The 24,542-nt window shown below is 32.0% G+C and overlaps 1 protein-coding gene and 1 non-coding gene across 3 annotated transcripts; one reads left to right on the top strand and one right to left on the bottom strand.

The window, feature by feature from the left end:
- Nucleotides 1-1,220: 1,220 nt before the first annotated feature.
- On the top strand, nt 1,221-18,505 carry LOC149413501 (uncharacterized). Of its 2 annotated transcripts, XM_089644538.1 has the most exons (6): nt 1,221-1,375; nt 7,171-7,278; nt 13,181-13,283; nt 14,519-14,604; nt 15,878-16,001; nt 18,304-18,505. In XM_089644538.1, the coding sequence occupies exons 1-6, from the start codon at nt 1,306-1,308 to the stop codon at nt 18,458-18,460; spliced, it is 648 nt and encodes a 215-aa protein (XP_089500664.1). In that variant the 5' UTR covers nt 1,221-1,305; the 3' UTR covers nt 18,461-18,505. The 2 variants fall into 2 exon arrangements, with proteins under 2 accessions (XP_089500664.1, XP_089500665.1); XM_089644539.1 differs by lacking the exon at nt 7,171-7,278.
- Nucleotides 15,032-15,105, bottom strand: TRNAS-CGA (transfer RNA serine (anticodon CGA)). The gene has a single exon. It is a non-coding gene; the product is annotated as a tRNA-Ser (tRNA).
- Nucleotides 18,506-24,542: the final 6,037 nt, after the last annotated feature.

Raw genomic sequence — 24,542 nt, 5'->3', positions numbered from 1 at the left:
TTTAAGGAAGCCAAACTACTGGATTAAGCTTGCCTCAGTAAATGACTAGGTATAAAAAGTGTCGACAGAGAGAAAAATATTCACGACGCCAAGACACGGTGGTATTAAAGTCTCACAAACAATATAAAATATTGGTTTATGTATTACAATCTTTATAAAAATCATATGAATTAGTAATAAATATAATAATTATTTCATCGATATTAATTAAACATAGAATGTTTTTACTTTGATGTCATTTTACTGAATAAATGAAAGTGGGCGGGGCCACTTAAGATAATCAATGGTAAAGATGTTTGGAAACAGGCCAATCGAACGTTACTAAACAAATCACTTGACTGATCTGAGCCAGAGATTGATGGTCGGAAAAGTTGGGAACAAACGGCCGTAAATAATATTGTTATGATGACTATTTACTTATTTATTTATTATTTACTAGACATAACTTGAGCTGCCTCAGTAACAAAATTTTGTATTTGTTTAGTCATAAATAGGAGATGTCCACTGACTCCATATAATTATTTTGCTCCATTATTAGTATTCTGGACAAAGAGGAATACATACTACACTGAAGTAAATGCATACTTCCAGTATTACGTAGTGGAATACGAAGGCTTATCAATGCAAGGAATTCTGGACTACCAAATTCATCATTTAGAATTTTATGTAGAAATACAAAGTCAGTGAAAATTCTTCTGACGGACAATTTATATAGGGTTTTCACTATCATTTAGAGAATTTTTTCCGGAAGGTTGAATGAAAGAATGTATAAAATACATGACGTGTATTATATTTGAAGAAAGTATAGAAAATACGATGTTTTGTAATCAAGTAGATTTTTTGGGTGCTTACATTGCTAAACCTTATGAGATACATTGAAATAATGTAACAAGGAATTGTATATGTTAAAAAGGCCTGCTATATGTCGACCTCCTAAGGATAACCCCCAGAAATGCCAGGTACATACCAACTAGTATTCTAATAAATAATAATATATCCCGTCAAATTAATCCACACTCTGCCATCTGTTGAGCGCACACCAAACTAAATTAGCGCTAACGTTCCGCGCTCTGTTGGCCAAAAACCAAACTACGCCTGTTCTATTTACACTCGAATGTTCCGAGAAGCCATGATGTCTTTGCCCGCACTATTTTGAAAGACGGTGATGAAATTAAATCTATTTTAGTCTCCACATATTCCTACGCTGTCAGATGAGAAGATAATGTTAGTGGTGGAGAAGATACTATAAAATGAAGTTGGTTTCTGATTTGCTCGTTAAACAAAGCCACAGAAGTTAATTGTACAATGGGAAAGTTTACATTCAGCTTTACAGTTTTTACATTCCTATGTTTCACAGCAGTTTTTGCGCAAGTTGGTAAGAAAAAATTATTTCATAATAATCTTCTATAAAGTTCGTCTTAGATCAAATACTTGATAATGTAGCTTTGACATGTTTTCTATATTGAAGCCAACTTGTTTTGTTTTTTGATGTTAAGTGTTATTATATAGGTACCTGACTTAACCTCGCAAATTTGGTGAAAATTCACGTAGATTTTATTGGTTTTAATATCTATTTTTTTTACATTAACTCTACTCTGTATCGTCTTTGGGGATGCTTTGTGGAGGGTCTTTTTGAGGAGAAGACGGAGTGAACATGGGTATTGAAGATACCCTTGTTCCACAGCCGAGGTTTGGAACGATTAAATCATAGAATGGCCCGTTCTCATAAGACAAATGACAACCGGGTACATTCGTTGGGCGCGCGTTTCGCCCGTTTCCCGATTATGCCCCTTTGCCGAAGGGATCAATGACGCTATTTTCTATGAGCATCTTTAATTGTAATACCGGTAGAACAAGGACAGCATACCTACCTGACGCCTGTGCTCTAAATATTGCAATCAGTTTGTTAAGATAGTTGAATTTATCAAACGGACCGTCCATTTCTGCACAGAGTCAAGGTTTTTTTTCAAGTATTTTGGGGCTTCAGACTAGAGGTGGCTGCCAAATGCGATTCCAACAGGGTCAGCAGATGTGTACTATTATATATCCAATTTTCATCACAGTTAAAACAAATTTTAAAAAGATTTTTTCCATAAGTTAGTGCACATTGTACGGTTTTTGTAAGAGATAGTTACAGTTATTTCAGATTTGACTGTGGTTGAAAAAATATGTTTCAGAACCCCTTCAGTCTGAGGTTGTATGTTCTTTTTTAAAGTCGGAGGCGGTTTACTTACGTTCCCCGCGAGCACTTAGGCCATAGGCCCATTGTACTATGAGGTTGTATGTTCAAAAAGCTTTAAAAAACATTGGTAAATATTCAGAAAAGTGGGACACGGTTAACATGCACATTTTATCATGAAGATACTTTGTAAAAGTCAAATGACAATAAGGTACCACAATTTAAGTAACCAAAAATGGAAAATAATACATTTTTAATATACTTTATTTCGTAATTGAAAATTTTTACGTATTTTCTTTACAAAATAATATAATAATATTAAAATAGGATTTTTAGGCTAGTTTTTTTAAAAGTTATTTTTTTAATTAAGCCCGAACTAAAAATCTGTTTTAGGTTCTAAGGTTTATTGTCTAAGATTTTAATTTAAACGAAATAATTATTATTATCTTTCATTTTTGCAAGCCACACATGAGTCCCCATTGCTCCCAACCGTCTGGAGCCAATGAGGCTATGGCATCCCCAATCGGAGTACGTTATGAGACTGATGGTAGAGGGGAGGGGAAGGAGATGGGGTTGAGGAAGGTGGGGAAGTACCTGGATGTTCAGATCTGGTCACCAAACATGGCCAAAGCCATTTCAAACAACGTTTCAATTCTGAATAGTGGTCTTACACCAGGGCGATAGTAAGAGCATCTTTCACTCGGGATAAATAAAATTGGCGTATTAACCGTGTTCAATTTTTTCCGTATACCATTACCAAAATGATGTGAAGCTTGCACTATTTTTCGAAATTTCAATTATTTTGTTGTAGAGGCCTATTCTGTCGCTATTTGTCAGTTTGAATAATTACAAATCAAACAATTTATTAACAGATAAAACAGTTGCCAGGTGCGACTGTTACCTCGAAATTATAGGTATTATAGTGAGGTTTATAAGCTTCCATAAGTTACCCTAAGAGATTGAATATTTTCAGGTTAATTGTATTTTATGATAATTATCCGTGTTTCGCTTCATTCTTATTTTTGAGCCAACATTTCAGACAGCCTTGCAGTGTCCATCATGAAGAGCAGAGAAAAGTGTTTATTTGCGTAGAAGTGATACCGTGACCAAGGTTTTTGTTCACAACATTAGCTCAAGTACATTACTATTTAAAATCATATCTGATAATGTTGTTTAGTATAATGTAAATATTATAAGTTAGAATTCATAGTTAGCCAGCGTTCCTGAAAAAACTAAAATATTACAAAACTTTAATTTGAATTTTTGGCCAACAAACTCTAACAAACTGAATAATACTGTTTTTAATCAAAAGCACAGCCAATATTTAGTAAGAATTTGAGCTAATGTATTGATTTGTATTTAAATTAAAAAAATAAAGGTTATTAAAAAAATCGATTTTAAATAAAATATTTTTTTTTGTCAGTTAATAATAATTATGAAATAAAATAATCTTACACAACCACTGTGTTAATGTAGTCATAAAATAAAACATCTCAAAATTTACGTATTTGAGTTTCAATATAAATCGGTGGTTTGTAATTTTAACTTTAAGCTTTTCAAAATACACTTTGAAATCATTTAACTTTTTAACATTTTATAATTCATCATTTTTATATGCAGGTTGGGCAAAATTTCCATTCGACTTTATGTGTGGGTTAAATCTTCCCCACAGGAAAACTAAACCCTTCCACACACTTTTCCACAAATGATCATCTAGTCAATAATCCACATTATGCAAGTGCATTATATAAGCATAAGAAATACAATACAATACAAGAACAACACGTCAACTCCCCAGAGATCAAATGGGAAAATAATTCACCGACTCCAGATATTTTCATATCAGAGAGTTCGGCTCAATTTCGACACAATGTTGAATTCGAATTCGCGTGTATTTATATTTGCCCATATTTCATAGATGTCACTTGCGACAAGTAATTTTATTTTTTTAAAGTAGCGCCATCTGTTGGACGTAAAAGCTACACGTGCTATCGTTTCTCAAACTGATTCACAGCAACGCTTGGCGGGGTACAGCTAGTTCAAACATAAATAAATAAAATACCTCACACCCTAATTAAATACTTGCTTTACACCGCCAAGCGTTGCTGTGGCTCAGTCTGTGTGTGCAGGTAGAGAAACAATAGCGCGTGTTGCTTTTTCGTCAAATAGATGGCGCTATTTAAAAAAAACATGTTTGTCCAACAGAAGGCATTGTTTAAAAAAACATGTTTACACCTGTCACCTGAGACATCTATATAATCTCTTAATGTATAAAAGTCACGTGTCACTGTGTTCGTACACGCTAATCTCCGAAACCGCCCAACCGATTTCAATGAAATTTAGTGAATGTGTATGGTTGGTTCCAGCTTGAAATATAGGATAGTTTTGGACCCGATAGGTGGCGCTTTTGTCAAGATTTTTTTTTCAGATTTCTGATTTCTCCTCCAAAAATATATACAACCATAACTTTAAACTTCCCTATATAGAAGGCGGTCTGTGGCAGGACAACGTCTTATATTAGATATAAAATACAGTCCAAATGGTTGAGTTAAATTCTAACAGGTTTCTAATCTTAATATATAATAATTCGGCCTGCGTATGTTTGCGCTCGCAAAACTCGAAAGGTAGTCAAACGATATCGCTGAAAATTTCAGAGTTTGTTGCGATTAGTGCCAGGAGTGTTTAGAGATGTTTAAATGGTAAAAGAAGTTGGGGACGCCTAAGGAATATTTAACGCAATATCTCTGCACCGTAATGAGATAAAGAGTCGAATTAAAATCGATGTAATACACGCATATTCGAATGCAACGTTTTGCAAAATTTCAATGCAATCATTGAAGAACTTTCGGAGATATAAAATTCGAACAAACAAATATTTATATTTTTATTTATGTCAAATATTTGCTGTTTTTTGACTGAAAAAAAATCATTTTGATTGGGTATTTTGGCCACAAATTCAAATATAAGTTTCGTTTGAAAAAGATTGCGCGCCGTTCCTTTTAATCATTCCAAAATTAATGTTAACTCTTTTACTAATTCTTATCACTTATTTCCTTTTATGTTTTTGGTAAATATACAGAAAAAGGGACGTGCTTAATAAGTACATTTTATTTAAAAACACTTTTCATCAGTTAGATAATAATGAGAAGTATTCAGTTTCTGGAAATGTAAAATAAATAATTTTGGTAATTTTTTACTATAATACATCTATTTGTGTTAAAAAATATATGCATATATTTTTTTTGGTTTGACGGAGGATTGAAACTTCCTCCCCAGGGATTGGAATCAACCACGCTAACAACCGAACCAAATCACGACCGCTGTAGTGTCATCCAATGTCAGAGAAATGTGTATATATCCTAGATTATACCACCAAAATATTGGATTGCCTTCGACAACGAGTCAATCTGCCGAGTTTCAGCTCGATCGAATGTCGAGAAGTGGGTTAATTTCCACTTACAAGATTTTCATTCGTTTATTCACGAAAAAAAATCGACATTAATTTTTTAAGTTATTAAATAAAAAACAGATAATTTTATGTAAGATTTAAGATTTTCCCGGCCAAAAGTTTATTATTATTTGTTTTTGGGGTATTATGCCGTGTTGCGCTAACTCCTTCTTTAGCCAACGTTTCGGACAACGTTACAGGGTCCATCATCAGGGCAGATGTGTGACAGATGTCACACAATAAACACGGCATAACACCCCAAAAACAAATAACGAAAATAATTTGATGTATTTTATTCACGCCATGTTTTGTCATAATATATAAAATATAAATTAATTCTTAATTTATATTTTAATTAAACCCAAAATTAGACTAGATATTAAAAAAACACGATTATAATAATGTCCGTAAGCGACAATACTTAACAAAGCATGACATATTTAAAATACAGCAAAAATCTCTCCAATAAAGTCTAAAGTAGCATTTAAAGAAATACTGTGATTTTTTTCATATCTATAACACGTTAAATAACTGTACAAAACGTGTTTATAATCATTTTGGGAGCATAATTTGCGATTTTTTTTTCCATCGTGTAAATATCATATAATTATCGTTTCAGCTCGGCAAATGTACAGATATTATCTTCAAAAATAATATTTTTTAATAGAATGGCCCAAGCTCACTCGAGATCACGCCTTTGTTAATTATCCTTTATTGCTTATTTTTATTAAATACTAGATTTTCTTGCATCTCTTAAAGTTCATCAAATTCACGTTATTACGGTTTATTTAATTTATTTTTGGAATTATTTCTTAAAAATTGTTTTATCAACATAATAACTCTTTAAAAATTTAAATTCAGGTTTCTTGTATTTCTTATATATTAACAAATCTATTAAACAATCTATATTTATACCTACATGAGACATGTGGGATTGCAATAACCTCCCCACATGCTGGAAACAACATTATTATTACTATTTTCCATTTCCGAAAACTGAAATACTTATTTCTCATATTACGTAACTGGTACAAAACGTTTTTTAAGCATGTCCCCATTTTCTGTATATTTACCATGTTTTTTAATGCTGTTTCAATGTGAACATAATGCGCTTTAGTGATAATATTGTCCTTCCCGGAATGAGTTTAATCGTTAAAACTAAATTAGTTAAAATTCATTAGCCAAAACTGAACTAGTTAAAACTGAATTAGTTTAAACTTTATTAGTTAAAACTTTATTAGTTAAAACTGAATTAGTTAAAACTGAATTATAAATCAGTCACGTTGTAAGTGGGCGTACTTCATATTATGATTTATTTCTTAACTTTTTGTGTGGAACAAGAACATGTTTCCAACCGTTAGCTTTTGCCTTTTTCTATACACAGTATTAAGGATAACGCAACTAGTTCCGATTGAAAATGTCTTTTCCACTATGGTCGCATCGTTGAATGAAAAAATCTTCCATTCATCTTATCTAGAAACTTTTTAGACATTTTCAAAGAAGAAATTATTGATTGATGGATGTTGTTTGTTGAAATTGGCAGGTCAAAGTTGTAATCAGGATTTGGAGTGCCTTGATCGTCTTGTGTGTGTTGACAGCGCTTGCAAATGTAAACCAAAACACTTACAGAGCGGGGCGTACTGCTTTCCAGGTTTGTACACATATCTGTTTTCATAATACCTACTACCCAAATTGCCTAAAATAACTTATATATATTTTTTTTTTGTTTATTTAATATCCACATATTTATAAATATATAATAATTGCATGTCACAGTTAAATAAGCATGAAAAAAAAAACAAAAATGATAATAAATAATAAAGTGTTTCATTTCGTAAAGAGGAAGCTACAAGACAAAAATGTGTATATTCTTGGAATACCTTATACAGGGTGTCCGGAAACTCGTAGTACAAGCGGGAAACTGTTGAATCTACATCACATTTGGAGTCAATTTTGTAGTATATTTTTTTTTGATTTGAGCTTTCGTTATCGAGTAAATCGAGTTAGAAGTTGATTTTTTTTTAAATTTTTTTCTTCTTATAAATTCTTATAAATTATTACTGAAGATCAAAGTACCCAACTAATTAAAACTATTTGAAAGGAAAACAAATGAAGAAACTCGGATTTGAAGCATTATTTTGAAATCACCCTTCATTTAATCCGGTGTCATCATAAAATATTTCTGCTCTGCAGGGTTAAAACATCTGTTGTTCAACACTAAACACCAGAAAAAACTTTAACCCTAAAATAGCCGAAAAATTTTTTTTTTTGGTTTTTTTTTTTTTTTTGTGAAAATGCTCAAATCAAAAAACTTTATGTTCATTTGGGTTCCCCATGTGGTGTAGATTCTCCAGTTTCCCGCTTGTACTACGAGTTTCCGGACACCGTGTATAGTAGGTAATAGGCATTAAAATCGCTGGACGAACGGAGTCTAGAAAAGTTCGATTTCAAGCACAAAACTAGTTTTTATTTATTTTGTAAATTATTTTATAAGAAAGCAAAAAAGTTAATCAATTGAAAATGTCACAGATAATTTTAGCTATAGTACTGTATTTTTAAAAAGTTGTTTACTTTAAAAAAAAAATTTTAGTAGTTTATATTTATATTTTTTACTGAGTAATTTATTTTTTATTTGTATTCAACTCAAGTGAAACTATAGGAAAACCTTCAATTTATCTAAAGCAAATTTATAATGTACACCAATTCGTTATAAAGATTAATCAAAATAGAGATTTAGCACTAGGCTTCGCCTTAAACTTTAAATTGTTACATCATTAAAGGACGACAGAAAGCATTAAATGAATTAAAGTGCTAGAAAGATATAGGAGATACAAGTACATACAAAATATAAGATCGATGGCATAGCGCACACATGTTTTAAGTGCGATTTTAAAATACAATTTAAAAGAATACTCCAGGTCAATTTTAAGATGTAAAGCATCAAAATTATCTATTCTAGATGAAATAAGTTATGTAAATTTCACACTAAATATCTATTTACTAGGTGAGTAATCTGATAGTATTATTGTCCTAGCGTCTGGACGATGTAGGCCCTCTGATTGGTCAAATTAAAATTGTCTGTTTCGGGTAAATTCAGCTAACTTGAAAATTAAGACAAGATTTCATTCTAAAATAGGATCGCCTCATAATAATACGAGATTTCTTCAAAAGCATCGTTTCTGCTCATATAATTTTTGGATAATATCGAATAAAATATGTTTTAGAAAGTTCATAATCCATTGGATTAATTACATTACAATGAAAATTATCCACAGTTACGTGATTATGTTTGCGTTTATAAAAAAATCACGCGTTCCTTCAATGGCCGATACGCACGGCTATAGATGGCCGACAGAGCGCACCTATGGTGGTATAAAAACGAACCAAATGAATGGCGCGAATATTTAAAGCAGCTCACAATATTTGACTACTTACGATTAACAAGCGTTTAATAAGAAGATTTCTTCTGGAAGCTTATCACTTTGTAATGGCATTTTTCTATATCATTTTATTTTTTTGTTTATTAATTATATCTGATTTTATATTGACATGTTTTCTAATTTCTAAAATTTCAAAATTATTTATTTGCGATGCTTTATATCCTGAGTGAAGTATTTTAAGACCTGAATTTTTTATCGAAAGTGTGATCATTATTCAAAAGATGATTTGCAAACTCAGATTCACTATTTTCATTTAGAGCCCTGCGATATTCTTTAGTTCTGACTTCAAAGTTTCTATTGGTTCTACCTTTGTAAAAGAAATTACAATCATCCCAATTGAGTTTTTAAACTCCTGGATTTTTTGTTTGAATTTTGCTATCTTTATTATTAAGAATATATTTCTTCATTGTTATTAGTGTAAAACGCCAGTTGAATAGTACCAGGATTGTTTTTATATATAATTTTAGAAATATCGTTATCCACAAACAAAATTCTACGCCATTGTTTATTTCTATCTTTAGAAAGACCGTTTGAAGAGAATATGTTTAATTTTTTTATTTAGTATTTCAACTATCAATTTATTAGAATAACCGTTATTAAATGCTAATTGTCTTATGAATATATTGTTTTATGGTTATATGCTATTTGTTTTTTTCAGGTCTTAAAATACTTCACTATAAATAATTTTGGAATTTTAGAAATGAGGAAACATGTTAATATAAAAGCAGATATAATTAACAAAATTTTTTTTATAAACTCTCTTTAAAATATTTTCCCACTCAACTGGTCTTTCCCGTCTAAGATAGATGTGTTGTGATGGAGGACTTAGCCAGCCGAGGAATCGAACACGCGACGCTCGGGTGAGACCCAAGCGCTATGCCCACTCAACCACTGGTCTTATACATTTTTCGTACCCTTGTTTAAAAAATATTAAATATCGTTTTATATATTATAGTATTCAAATAAATGTATGCATTAATAATAAAAACAATAATTTATTCGTCAATATTAATTTGGCATTAAAAGTTTTTACTTTGATTTTTTATCGTCTATGAAAGTGGGCAGGGCCACTTAAGATAATCAACAGTATAGATGCTTGGAAACAGGCGAATCGAACGTTACTGAACAACGGCCGTAATTGTTTTGTTTTTTTAAATCTGCACTTAACACGTGTGTGCCAGGCCACGGGTAATTAATTATAAGTAGGCTTAGGTTAAATAAACATTTCTTCTAACACAGCAAAAAACGAAGTATTTTATTAATTTCAAATAAATAAACATTGATTTATAGTAAGGCTTTTTTGTACCTACATTCCGTACAGTTAAATAGATCCACTACACCTGCGTATTTATTACCAATTTAAGTAATCTAGGTACAAATAAGTGTTTGAAATTCTCATTCCTGATTTTGTTACCTTTAAACATGATTTAGAAGTGATTAACTCTTGTAGGTATATGAAATTCAATTAGGTTAATTAAACCAGAGCTGTCTATACTACTATTTTAAAAACTAATCTACAAGAATTTTTAATCAACAATTTTTTATTTAATTCATGTTTTTTCATAATATTACTATACCGGCTGCGCCAAATTATTATAATATGCGATACAAGTAACGCAAAAGATCACGAGCGATACCGTCTATTCTAGTGGAGGATAGGGTTGAAAACATGAAGAGTGAAAACGCGCTACTGTATATAAAGCATTGCTTCTCTGTCTCACTCTAACACTTATTCAACTTAAAATTAGTCATAAGCTGCTCGTTCATATATGGCGTTGATTTAATTATTTTAGGTAAAACACTTTTTGCAAGTCATGCTTTAAAATACTAAGAAGAATATGAATATTAATTAATAGTTTTTTTGGAATAACTTAATGAGTAAAATCTAAAATTGTAATATTTAATTATTGAAGACAATAATGAGATCCCTGAGATGTATGTGTGGTAAAAGCATGAATGATCGTGGGAGAAATGTGGAGATCCGCAAAGAGTGCAAGGCTGATGTAAGCGTAATGAGTAAGATCAAGAAAGAGACGTTTAAATGGTTTGGGTATGTAGAGCAAATGAGCAAAGAAAGGAGTGTAAGGAGAATATATGATGCAAATGCGAATGGTAGCAGAAGTCGGGGACGCCCGAGAAAGACATGGCACAATTAAGTGAATCAGATACTTGAGTCAGGCCATGTCAAGAGTTAGAATAATAGAAGAGTATGTGTGAGACGATGTATGAATGTGAATGAGTCAAGGAGTGTGTGCCAAGACCGCGTTGTTTGGCGGTCAGTCCTCTTTGCCTACCCTTTTGGGGAAACGGCGTGATGATTTGTTAGTTAGTCAATTAGTTAAACGAAGATTAAAGAACAGAAAAATCAGAAGATACGGTCGAATCTATGACATAAACCAATGTCCCTCGCTTTGCAACCGTATCTTTTTCTGATTTTTCTGTTTCAAATTTTCGTTTAGGAATCGCTAATATTGTATTCAATAATATACATTAATAGTTTTGTCGGTAAAAAAACTCAAATCCTTCAAGAAATTTATACGAATCCAATATTACATTGGTGATTCAATCAAATATTACATTTAAATATTTTTTTGGAAATAATTGTTTTTGCAATTTTTTCTGAGGACAAATTTTTATTTTTTTTATTTATTAGAGGAACAAGTACATATAAATAATAAGGTTTACAATTACAATGACAATATTTAATACTATTCTTCCAGAGAAGCATTAGCTTATGGTTGGAAGAGGAGTGTACATTATATTATTATAGATATACATATAGAATCAAGAGAAGTAGGAAATTTTTTTTAAAAGTAAAATTTCGTACTAGTAGCTATAATATATATATATATATAAAACATGATTAGTTTCTGGAATAAAGACCATTATTATTTGTATTAATATGTATATAGTATGTATACTACATTTGGAGAAGAAGTTGCTTAAGTAGAATATTGTAAAATACTAAAATGATATGTCAAGTATTTAAGCTAATATAAGGAGGATAGTAATTTTGGGTACTACCTACTCCCTGAAAATGACTATGCCTGCTAGAAAAAAGCAATAAGAACCGGAGAAGAATAAAGATTTTTTAAATTTACCATAAAAAATTGTCGGTCAAACAGAAACATACTGCAAAGATAAAATTAATAATACACCCACTAGGATTAAATGATCACTGAAGAATTTTGAGTAAAAATAAGTTGTCCTATCATAAATTATAATTGTTGTAATATCAGAAATGAAAACAAGATGATAATAACGAAAATATCTTTAACATTTCTCGCCTTGGCATTCGAAATTCTAACATTAAAAACCCACGTCAACGGCAGAATATTTAAAATACATTTTAGAATTTTCTGCCAAAATTCTTATCTTGTTTCAAAAATAGAATTTAATGTCAATTTATATCTCGTAATCTGTCTGCTGTTCTAATTTTTTCACGATCAATTAAATAACACATGTATTTGGATGTTAACTCCTCGGGCTAATTTGTTCTGTTTTTGAAACAAACAGCTATAACACGTAGGACCAATCTGTTCTCTTTTCGGAACAGATCATATGGTCTCAGAGAAATCGTTGTATTTCCCTTACTGGCATAGTTAGAAATATGAACTAAACGGTGTTGAAAAGAAAAAACACCAAGCTTTATATTCAAATATAAAAATTTAACTAAAAATAATAAAAATCTATAAAACCAAAGGTTTAGACGGCAATTTGAGAAAAAAATATGAAACTTTGTTAATTTTTATTACAAATTTTTTTTTTTTTATAAAATGCGAAAAAAGTTTATTTATTTATTTATAAGTACATGTTACATGATTAATACATTTATTTAGAGAAGATACATTAAAGTACATGAAAATACAAAAGTCTAGTAAACTATGTATTTTTGTCGTCATCGGTAATTTAGTTCAGTATTTAGACAAAAAAACGTAAAATGAGCCATTTTAAATGAAAATCACTGAGCTCATCATTATAAGCAATAATTAGTCACCTGAAATATCGATACAAATTGAAAATAAATGCCGCTGACGGGAATTGAACCCGCACCTTCTGATGTCTGGTCAGGATTCGCATTTTTTACTATGTATGTTTTTGTGATTTCAACAGAAGTGCATTACGGAGAAGAGTGCTGGTTTGAAGACCAGTGCGTGGACCACAGGCAGATTTGTAGAAATTTCACTTACGGAGGGAAGAGGTGCGATTGTGACATGTGCGTAAATATTTATTAAATTTTTATAATAAAAACCCCTCACACAGCATTTCCAAAGATGACATAGGCCCTGAGAGAAATTATTTTCCTCAAAGCCTCCCATGTGGAGTTAAAGAAAAAAAATAAGATAATAAAATCCATAACATTTTTCCATTATTTTTTCAAGTATTTCAACTTTTGAACCTACGTTTACATTTACCTTTTTTACTTATACTACCATGTAGAATCACCTCCCGAAGTTAGTGCACTTTAACCCGGACACCTTGTATAAATATAGGATATTTTCTGTGACTATACATATAAAAGAAACACATTACAAATGGTTCCATGGCAACCCAGGACAGGGACAATTCAACACGCTTTTGAAAAGCGATATAAGTATATTTGCTTCACTTGGAAGATACTCTCAGTTTCGTCCTCGTGGAAGACCATTGGCAGACTTGGCATGGCTTTGGCCGTGTTTGGTGACCAGATCTGAATGGCCAGGTACTTCCCCACCTTCATCTTCCATATCTCCTTTCATTCCTCACTACTTTCAACCTCGCAACATACCCCAATCGGGGATGCCATAGTCTCACTGTCTCCAGAGGGTTGGGAGCAGTTTGGACTCTGGTGCATTCACATAAAAAGTAAAAGTGATGAAAAGAAATGGCCTATAAACCTAACCTAACATAACCTATTTAACAAAGTTATTTTAAATATCTTTTTATGACTTTATATCTCTTTTCATGACGTTGTACCAATTTTCATGACTTTGTATAACTTTTCTTGACTTAGCTTTATATCTCTTTTCATGACGTTGTACCAATTTTCAGGAATTTTTATAACTTTTCTTGACTTTATATCACTTTTCAAGAGTTTGTTTAATTGCCACAGTCCTGTTACCATAAGGTAGGCGATACATTAAGATACACGCATCAAGGCTTAGCCTATTTTAGCATATCGCTCGCTAAACACTACCGATGGGAAAGTATGGCGAGCGATATGCTGAAATAGGTCAAGCCACGAAAAAATGTACATATTATCTATAATGTATACACCACTTTATTTGAGAAGTTTGCCTTGACAACAAAAAGGAATACACCGTACCCAGTAGCAGAAGACTAAAAGTTCACGATGCACTGACGAAACCTTAAGATTTTTTTGGCCATTTTTATATTAGGTACTAGTTTTATTCCTAAAACCTCCAAAAAATGATTTACAAATCATTAAACTTTTGTTTGTTTATTTTACAGATACACCGAGTATAATGAAACTCTATTGACGTGCATTCCTAAGAAAAATCTCACTTCACTATTGGAAGAAAAATTCAACTCTTTCGGTAAATATATTTATTTTCCATCATCATTATTTTAGCATCGCCCAGGGAGTGAAAACACGTTCTACAATAGCCATCCCATGCCAAGGAGTGATCCACCGTGCTCACGCGTAATGACACCGGGGAACAGTAATAAAAAATAATTAATTTGCGTGTATTTACAAATGAAATGCTATTCCCTTGCTTTTACTATCGTTTTCCGAGTAATTAAAACAGTTTCTTATCACACAGGAGGGCATTTCGGCACTGTATAAAGGTAATTTACTTAGTTAGTTTACTACTAAAACTACGAAATCGAAAGGACTACAATTGAAGTACTTTTTTCTTGACACTTTGATATTTTTACAGCGCGTCTATATATAAATATAAGCAATAATTATTCGCCTAAAATACTAATAAAAAATGAAAATATCTACCAAGTAAAAATAAATGCCGCCAACGGGAATTGAACCCGTGCCTTCTGATGTCGGGTCAGATGCTCTGTAACCACTGAGCTATGCCGGCTTATTTCCAGCCCGCCAAATGATTCAATATGTACTAGTACCTCAATCAACAATTACTGCTTATTATATTTTTTCACTCGGGAGATATTTTCAATTTGTATCAGTATTTCAGGCTAATTATTGCTTATAATTATTTGTTATCCTTTATGCTATGCATAAAAAAAACTTGTCTTATAAACAATAGTTTATCATTAAAAAAAATTATAATATTTGTAAGTCAAAAATATTTCACCAATAAATGAAGATATCATATATGTCTCGACGCCATCTAGTGAGAAATTTAGCACTAACAAAGCCTTTCCTACAAAAATAAAGTTGGTTGTTTACATGTGAAAAAATATAATAAGCAGTAATTGTTGATTGAGGTACTAGTACATATTGAATCATTTGGAGGGTTGGAAATAAGCCGACATAGCTCAGTGGTTACAGAGCATCTGACCGGACATCAGAAGGCACGGGTTCAATTCCCGTTGGCGGCATTTATTTTTACTCGGGAGATATTTTCAATTTGTATTAGTATTTCAGGTGACTAATTATTGCTTATAATTATTTGTTACCCTTTATGCTATGCATAAAACCTTGTCTTATAAACATTAGTTTACCATTAAAAAAAATAAAGCGTCTATATATATTGTAACATCATTTTTTGAAACTATTAGTGTGATCCATATAGCACAGCTTTAATCAGATCAATTAGGAAAAGCTTACAAATTTTTTTTGATGTTTAGAATACTTCAGATTCGTGTTTTAAATCTATTATTTTATATTTTCAGATATAATATCAGGTCAAGCAAAATCGACATTTTTCGGGATTCTTGTGATTGGTCTACTTACAACAGTCATCGGTTTCTTCTGCTTGATCGTGGCTTCTTTCTACTGCTGTAGAATGTACATTACGTAAGTCTTATTTCAAACGTTTCAAATATTGGTAAACTTGTCGAATTCCGCTGCATCTTTAAAAAAAGGACAATTGATTTCAATATCTAATGGATAATAATAATTTAAGGCGATGCACTACGTCGTGTAGTATTTTAAATTGAGCCGCTATCAATAACAACCCTTACGTATATGGCGATAAGGTTTTAATACCCGCTTAACACCATCCACCTGTTTTGATTTATGCAAGAAAAAAACACGGACAAAAAGTGCCTTTTATTTTATTTTGTGGATGTTCAGGCATAAATATTATTTTTTTTCGATCATTTTATAAATAACTTAATTTGCCACATTGTACAATAAAATCATAACCGAAAATGGGTTCGTAAGTAGGAGATTTCGAACTTTAAAGCATTTTCATAGGCCTTTACATTATTTTTTTCTGGGCTTATAAAAAGACTTATCTAAAAAATACTCGATCATTTCAAAAGCCAAGATGTATTCTACTCGCAGTATTTAATTAAAGCATCTGAAACATTTCTAGGCGACCAAATTTTCAAACCAAAAACACATGATTTTGCATTACTACGTATGACATCGCCTTAAGCGCATTTCCCAACCTTCAAACTAAATTTTGATTAAAAAAATGGACATTTAATGCATCTTTTAACATCTCTCACGACATAAAGAGTTATCTCTTGTAGTAATTAGGTTGAAACTGAATTCTATTTATAATTTTTTGCGTATTAAGCGTTCAGCTGGATTCGACAATTTATCAAAATATTTAACTTTCACGGCATGTTTCTTGTTTCAGTGAATCTATTGTATTTACATTGTGTTGGTGCACCAGTCATAGCAGTTATTATTAATTCATGCTATTTCTAAAGCTATAAGAATTGGAGCAAAAACCAGCGAATCAGAGATATACGCGTTTATTTGTGGTTACAAATCGTGTAGCTGAAACATGAGAATAAAATGCATTGAATAGTTTTGTAAAGTGATGTTTTTATTCGATATTGCGTGTTGTTACGCGTTGGTTATTAATTATGATTTGACTATCGTTTTAATGATCAGCATAATTGAATTGAGCGAAGTTCTCTTTTAACTCGATCGTTAGGAATAACCTGTCTGTAAAAATGTTCGTGTATTTCGTTTGCGGTTTAAGATGGTAGCCGTGTTGGATACTACCTTGTTATCCCGCCAGAGTTCGCATGAGCGTGGATCCTGCCACGAGCTGTCAAATCGGATTGTTCCATAATTTTGTACCTAACTGCCTTTATATGAAACCGCACAACAGTCCCAACTGCTCCCAACCATCCGGAGCTAGTGAGCCTGTGGTTTCTGCGATTGGGGTATTTTTGAGACTGAAGATAGAGCGAGGGAAAGACGATGGAGAAGAAGAGGGTGGGGAAATACCTGGCTATTCAGATTTTGTCACTAAACACTACAAAAAGCATTTCAAGAAAAGTTTCAATTCTGAATGGTGGTCTTAAACCAGGGAGATTCTGAGAGTAACTTTCACTCTGGAACTTGCCGAAAATATGCTATATATTATTTAAAATCAGTAAATTGCGAAAGAGCGTAGAGTAAAATTACGTCTTTATAAATTATTTTTTTCCCTATAAAACAACGGTATTTTTTCGTACGAGTAATCTTTCAAAATAAAATTCAAAAACATTGCCGTTGCAAGAAAACCTTGCACATAATATTTATAGAAAATCTTTGACTATCCATAGAAAACCTTGCACTTGATATTTATAGAAAAGCTTGACGCTTTCCATAGAAAACCTTGCGTATGATATTTATAGAAAAGCTTGACGCTTTCCATAGAAAACCTTGCGTATGATATTTATAGAAAAGCTTGACGCTTTCCATAGAAAACCTTGCGTACGATATTTATAGAAAAGCTTGACGCTTTCCATAGAAAACCTTGCGTATGATATTTATAGAAAAGCTTGACGCTTTCCATAGAAAACCTTGCGTATGATATTTATAGAAAACCTTCGACGCTCGGTATGATTTGAGATTTTTACGGCCAAAAGTATAGTATAAAGTATAAGTAAAAGCGAACACATCTGCCCTGATGATGGACACTGCAATGCTGTCCGAAACGTTGGCTAAAGAAGGAGGTGGCGCAACACGGCATAATACCCCAAAAACAAATCACTATAACTCTTGCTATCCATAGAAAACCTTACACATGTTATTTATAGAAAATCTTGTAGATACTCTATCAATAGAAAATAAGCGATTCTAGTTACAGGGCTAAATTAACTCGATTTTCTAACCATATTTTTAAAAATTTGTTTGTTTTCTTTTCCAGGGACAAAAAACTAGACAAGGAAGTTCACAATTTGATAGTGAAAAATGGCGGGAAACCAGGCCGGAGTCTCCATAGGATCAAGACAGAGGAAGAAAAGAGAAAACAGTTGAACGACGCAGCTATTGATACAGTTTTCGGAAATGTGATTGTGGTTTGAATGTAATTAATTTAGTAAAAAGCCAAGTATTCCAATTCAATTATATTTTATGTTGTTTTTTTTTTAAATTTAATAAATGCTTTAGTTTTATTTTCCTTTCATTTATAGAAACCTTTTTTTGATAAAACAAACTGTTTAGTATTGCGTACATCGTGTATATATATAGTCAAGATTTATCAGTGCAGAAATTCTGGGACTAACTACCATTTGTATTCCTCATTATTCAGAATACTGATGGAGAGAAAATATTACGCCGAGTCAGTGGATATCTTCAATTTAACATTAAATAAATGCAAAATATTGCTGAAAACGGTTTAATTTTTTACTATTCCTATGTAAAACTTTTAAAAGGAGCTTAATAATTTAATAAAAAATGAGTAAACTTAGGTACCGGAATACGGGGTGACTTAGATCATCGCAGATATCTGCACAATTTGCGCTACCGCTCCGAAATAACCGTTCTTTTTACTGATTTTTTTCGAGGTTTCAATGACTTTTGCATAAAGTTGGTTTCTATGAAAAAATACTTATTTTCAAAATTAAAAATTGGGCAAAGTTTCCCCATATCATTATACATATTTTTACGATTACTCAATAAAATTTGATTCCTCAGACTGTCTGACTCCATCAAGTTTCCTTAACATGATTGGTATGGTGACCGGATAAATCGTCAAAATGATAATTCATCACATCTTTAAAAAGTTATATAAAGTCATGGAAAGTGATGAAACAAAAAATTTATTAACTTGGTTAAGTAGGTTAGGTTTAATTTTTTTTTCATCGTTTCTAATGACTTTATATCACTTTTTAAAAGTGTGTTGAATTGCAAAGATATTAGAAGAACGAGATATGCTATGTTGGCCGCCGGACCGTAGGCGGAGTACTACCTAATTAGGGTACTTTGAACGGTATCGGGACGTGTACGCACAGAAATCTGTTCTATGTATTAGTGCGGATACCTTAGCGCAAGCGAAGGTGTGCAGTAGTATTGGTGAACAAAACCGGCGACACTCGGCAAAACAATTCCACTCAGTACGAACTGCTCATAGCACATCTCGTTCTTCTAATATCTTTGTTGAATTGTCATTGTGTTGATTTATCATGGAACCGATTGGTATTGGTAATCTCTAAATACTCCTGACACTAATAAGAACAAAGTTTTAAATTTCAGTGAAATCGGTCCAATAGTTTTTGGATGTATGGGGCATACACATATAGACATTTCCTTTTATGTATTTAGAAGTTCTGGAGGGGGGTAACTAGAACCTACCAACTTTTTAGGAAATCTAGACTTTTGAATTTATTCCGTATATTTTTTTGTGTAATTCTTTGCAAATGGACTTGTAAGTACCGCAGCACCCGAACATATATATAAAAGATTCAATATCCCAAATTACACAAATCATTTATAATAATCTATTCAATAATAATTTGTATTATCTCAAGTTTTGGTGTAACCGATACATCAGGTAAAGAAGGAAGCGCAACACGGCACAGTTACCCAAATATTAATCATGATAGGACGCTCCACACAGGAGGATAACCCGAGGAAAATAATTTCGCTCAGGGCCTATGTCAAATTTTGGGATGCTGTGTAAGGAAATAAAGGAAAAGAAGTTCTGCGAAAGAAAAGGTATGATTGGGTGGATAGGAATTTGAGGTCATTGTGTCCAGGAGTGAAGGACGTGTGAATCCTTTCCACTGTGTTGCAAGGCCTTGGTGTGGTAGAGATAGTCCTGGAGAGTTAAAGAGATCCTTCTACCAGTCTCTCCCGATACGGCTACGAAGGTATGCTGACGCATCCGCGCGAAGAAATTGCAAAACAACACCTTCATGAACCCGGTTACCAATACAAGTAACTAAACGTAGTTAACCAATTGGGTTGACCACGGTAGAGGCAAACATTTTTTAAACTAATCTCGTAAACTATAGTTAATCCATTTATAATGAAAGAGATTTACTTTGATGTGCCTAACAAGTGTACTCGTGCCTTGTACTTCTGTACTTCTGCCTATCAGAACTCGCCAATCAACAGAGCGACTCAACTGCCTAAAGATTCTGCATTGACCATCGACATTTTTAACGTAACTCACAGACAGTTTTAGCAACTATCTTTTGACGCATGTAATTTTACGCATTTTACAGCATAGTAAAATTGCCTCCACGACCTTTTACACTTACAAATTTGTAATCTTTTGCGTAATATATTGGTGTATAACCGTTTTATGGGGAACATGAATAAATAGATAAGTTACAATAAAAGATATAAATTTGTTTTAAACCACTTTAATTTTAATTGTACTCTACCGGTTTCGGAAGCACCCTTCCTTCGTCAGGAGAATATTAAAACTAACCTATGATACAAAATATTGACAGATATATACCTACACAAAAAATATAATTTAGGTGTTTGAGTGGGAGGTTAACAAAGGGGGGCGGGTAATTGCGGGAATTCCTTCAATAACAGAGCGGTTTACTGGAAATATATCTAGAATGGGACTAAACGATTAATTAATTTGGTTATTCAATGTACTAGCGTTATTATTTAGGGATTTTTTGATTTCTAGAGCTTCTAAGTTATCCATTATTTTGATTTTATTATTACGGTGAAGAATTTTAACCCCTGTGTCCTTATTAAATGATTGGTGGAAATAAGATGATTGGCAAACTCTGAAAAATTATTGTTATTTAAACATCTTAAATGTTCCGTGATTCTAATATTTATATTCCTAGTTGTCTTACCTATGTAGAATAATGGACAATCATTGCAACATAGTTGGTAAATGCCTGAGTGGCTCAATTTATGATCTTTATCTTTAGTGTTTTTTAATAATTTACCTAAGGTGTTATCAGTATAAAACGCGGATTTAATGTGGGAAGGTATTTTTTTTGTACTAACTGAAAAAAAATTGGATATATATAAGATTCTACGCCATTGAAAGGGATTTGTGATTTTATTATTAGTTTCGGTTGTACCAAATAAAAAATTATTAGTTGAAATGAGCTTAAGTTTCTTGTTAGGATTTTATCAATTAAGTGTGTGGAGTAACCATTATTAAGAGCAATTTGTTTAATTTTAGATAGTTAAAAAGTTAAGATAAAAAGCCACAAAGTTAATGCTTATTACAAATATGAAATAAATAATTACTCACCCGCCTGCCAAATTGAAATTCAACCAAGAACGTTTCACTTTAATAAAAGACTTGACAATGAATTGTTGGTAACTGTTATTGGAACGCTAGTTTAAAACAATGTTAGGTACTTTCCACAAACCCGAAGACATTTTATATAACATTTATGATTTCAGTTAGCAAAGGGTGATTTTGTGGTTATTTTATGTGACAATCCCGAGCGTCTTGTTTTTTCTTAATTTAACACTCGGATGCCTTCCTTTTCACGGACGTGGGAGTCTGCAAAGAGATACAACATATAAAAAACGAGATTCCGATCGAAAAATGTCTGAAGAAAGAATTTCACGTCTTCGGTTGATTTCGCTGAAGAGTTTATCTGACAGATATTGACAGATTCTTGGATGGTGTGAAAAGAAAATAATTTGGTGGGGTGAGAGGAAAATAAATAATGGTAACATATTTATAATACTTTTAGAATTTATTTTCTTTGTTTAATTTTTCTTTTTAAAGTATTGCGTTCTAAGCTTGGGTGAATTAAAAGAGAAGATTGGTTACTGAAACAACGCGCGTGGTTGCACCGAACTAGGTCCAATGGACTTACCTGAGATTTACAGCGTTTAGTATCGCACTTAAGTTCGTTTGTCATACAATTTGTCACCAGTCGCCTCAAACACATGCCTTCCTGTCATAAACAACAATTACAACATTGACTAAATACAACATTGACTAAACAGAAAATTTACTAAATAAAATATTGACTAAATACAACACTGACTAAATACAACATTGGCTAAATACAGCATTGACTAATTACAAAACTGGCTAAATACAACATTGACTAAACAGAACGTAGACTAAATACAACATTGACTAAATACAACACTGACTAAATACAAAATTGATTAAATACAGCATTGACTAAAAAAAAAAACTGACTAAATACAACATTAACTAAATACAACATTGACTAAATACAATATTGACTAAATACGATATATAATACATCAATGCTTCCTGTGCATTTGAGAGATGCAAAAATCATTCTAGGGCAAAAAACTAATTCGATGGAGTTTCTTTCCATTTGTAAAAACACAAAATCGTTTAAAATTTAAATAAATATAATTATTCAAAACTTTTGGCTACCTGTAATGTCGAAACAAAATAAAGCGAGATAGCGAATGCAGCAACTCATAAGTGTAGAATAGACAACCATAGTGACAGTACGTCTTATTCTACTGCGTGGGACGGTCTGTTGATAATACAGCTATTTCATCCGTACGCACACATTATTTGAATTGCAATGCTTTTCTCACGCGTTTCGTTTATCGCTTGATATTATTAAAATCAGGAGATGCGCGTCGTTGTATTGCTATTTCACCCGCACACAAATATTCTCTGAATTGTCATCCTTTTCATATTCGTTTCGTTTTAGCCATGAAAGATAAAACAAGAACGTGCTGTTTTTTGTTCGATTAACATGACTATAACCTGTCTTTGTATTTATTTAGTCTATGGTTCTAAACAAGCACATTTTGAAGTTTATTAAAGGTTAAAAATGCTTGAAGGTTTATGGGCTGTATGAAATTGTATCCCACTTATTTTTATTTTGGTAAAGTATCATATAACATAAGGCTTTTCCATTTAAAAGAGTTTTTTTATGGAAGTCTTTATAACTATAAGTTTAATGTAATAATGTCACAAATTTGTTTCAACGGGATTTGTTTGATATTACACTTGATTTTATATCGAGCATTTCAAAGTTAACCGATTGAAGATTACTCCCGAGAATATTCGGGCGGCTATAATGTGGGAATATTCTTATACCCAAAATAACTCGGGCAAACCACCTGCTGAAAAGACTACTCCCGAATATACTGGTTTGTTTTAATTAAGCAATTCAATTTCGATTGATTTCATCGATAATCTTTTCTATGTACCAGAGGTCGCAGGTTAAAATCACGACATGCACAAGTAAATATTATTTCATCAAAATAGTAACAGTAATAATCACTAAATGTTATTTCGTTAATAATTAATAAACAAATATTTAGTTTACTTGCGGCACAGACTGGAAGATATTCTCAGTATTGCCCTGGTGAAAGACCACCAGCCACAACCAGAAATGGCTTTAGCCGTGTTTGGCGACAAGACAAGGGTCCTGGGTTCAAGTCATAGATGTGACCTACCTTTTTCTGATGTTTTTGTTACAATCGCTAATATTGTCTTCAATAATTAAATATTACAATTTGAGGTTTAACTCATTAAGTAATACAAGAAAAAAATATTAAGTAAATACATTAAGTAAATACATTAAAATAGTAAATAAGTTAAGTACATACTAGTAAGTATTTATGAATCATATCGAATATAGGATTTCACGTCATTTTAGTGTTTGTTCAATAAATAAATTAAAAAATATCGAATCAGCTTGAAGTTGTAGAAGAAACTCTTTGAGGTGAAATTCTCTATTTTTTTTGTTTTAGTGAGTTTTTATTTTCCAATGTAGATTTGTTATTTAAATTTTGTTTACTTTGCTCCCGGTTTCGACACAACCGTGTCATTAACTAGCAATCTTAAAACTTACCAAAGTTTACAAAATTTAAGTAACAAATGTACATTGCAAAATAAAAACTCAATAAAACAAAAGTGTTTATAATAGTTAATGCCAAAGAAATACAAGAATTTATGATTGGCTTCAAACCACGAAAAGCCAAAAGTGAGAGGTATTTTTGAGTTTTTATATTACTTAAATCCAAAGTATTAATATTTACATACCAATAAATGTTATTCATCCACATCAAATGACTTACTTCCGCATTTTAGAAATTAGAAAAAGTGTTAATATACATATATATATTCTGCGAAAAGAACGCATCAAATTCGTACTACAAGAATTGGCTCTGGTCTGAACTTTATGGCAATTTACCCTGAATCCTCATTTGGGCAGAGAC

This window comes from Hesperophylax consimilis, chromosome 21 (assembly GCF_061612785.1).
Source record: "Hesperophylax consimilis isolate HC1 chromosome 21, BYU_Hcon_1.0, whole genome shotgun sequence".
NCBI lineage: Eukaryota > Metazoa > Arthropoda > Insecta > Trichoptera > Limnephilidae > Hesperophylax > Hesperophylax consimilis.
The sequence above is the reverse complement of the archived record's forward strand: the minus strand, read 5'-3'. Positions and strand labels throughout refer to the sequence as shown.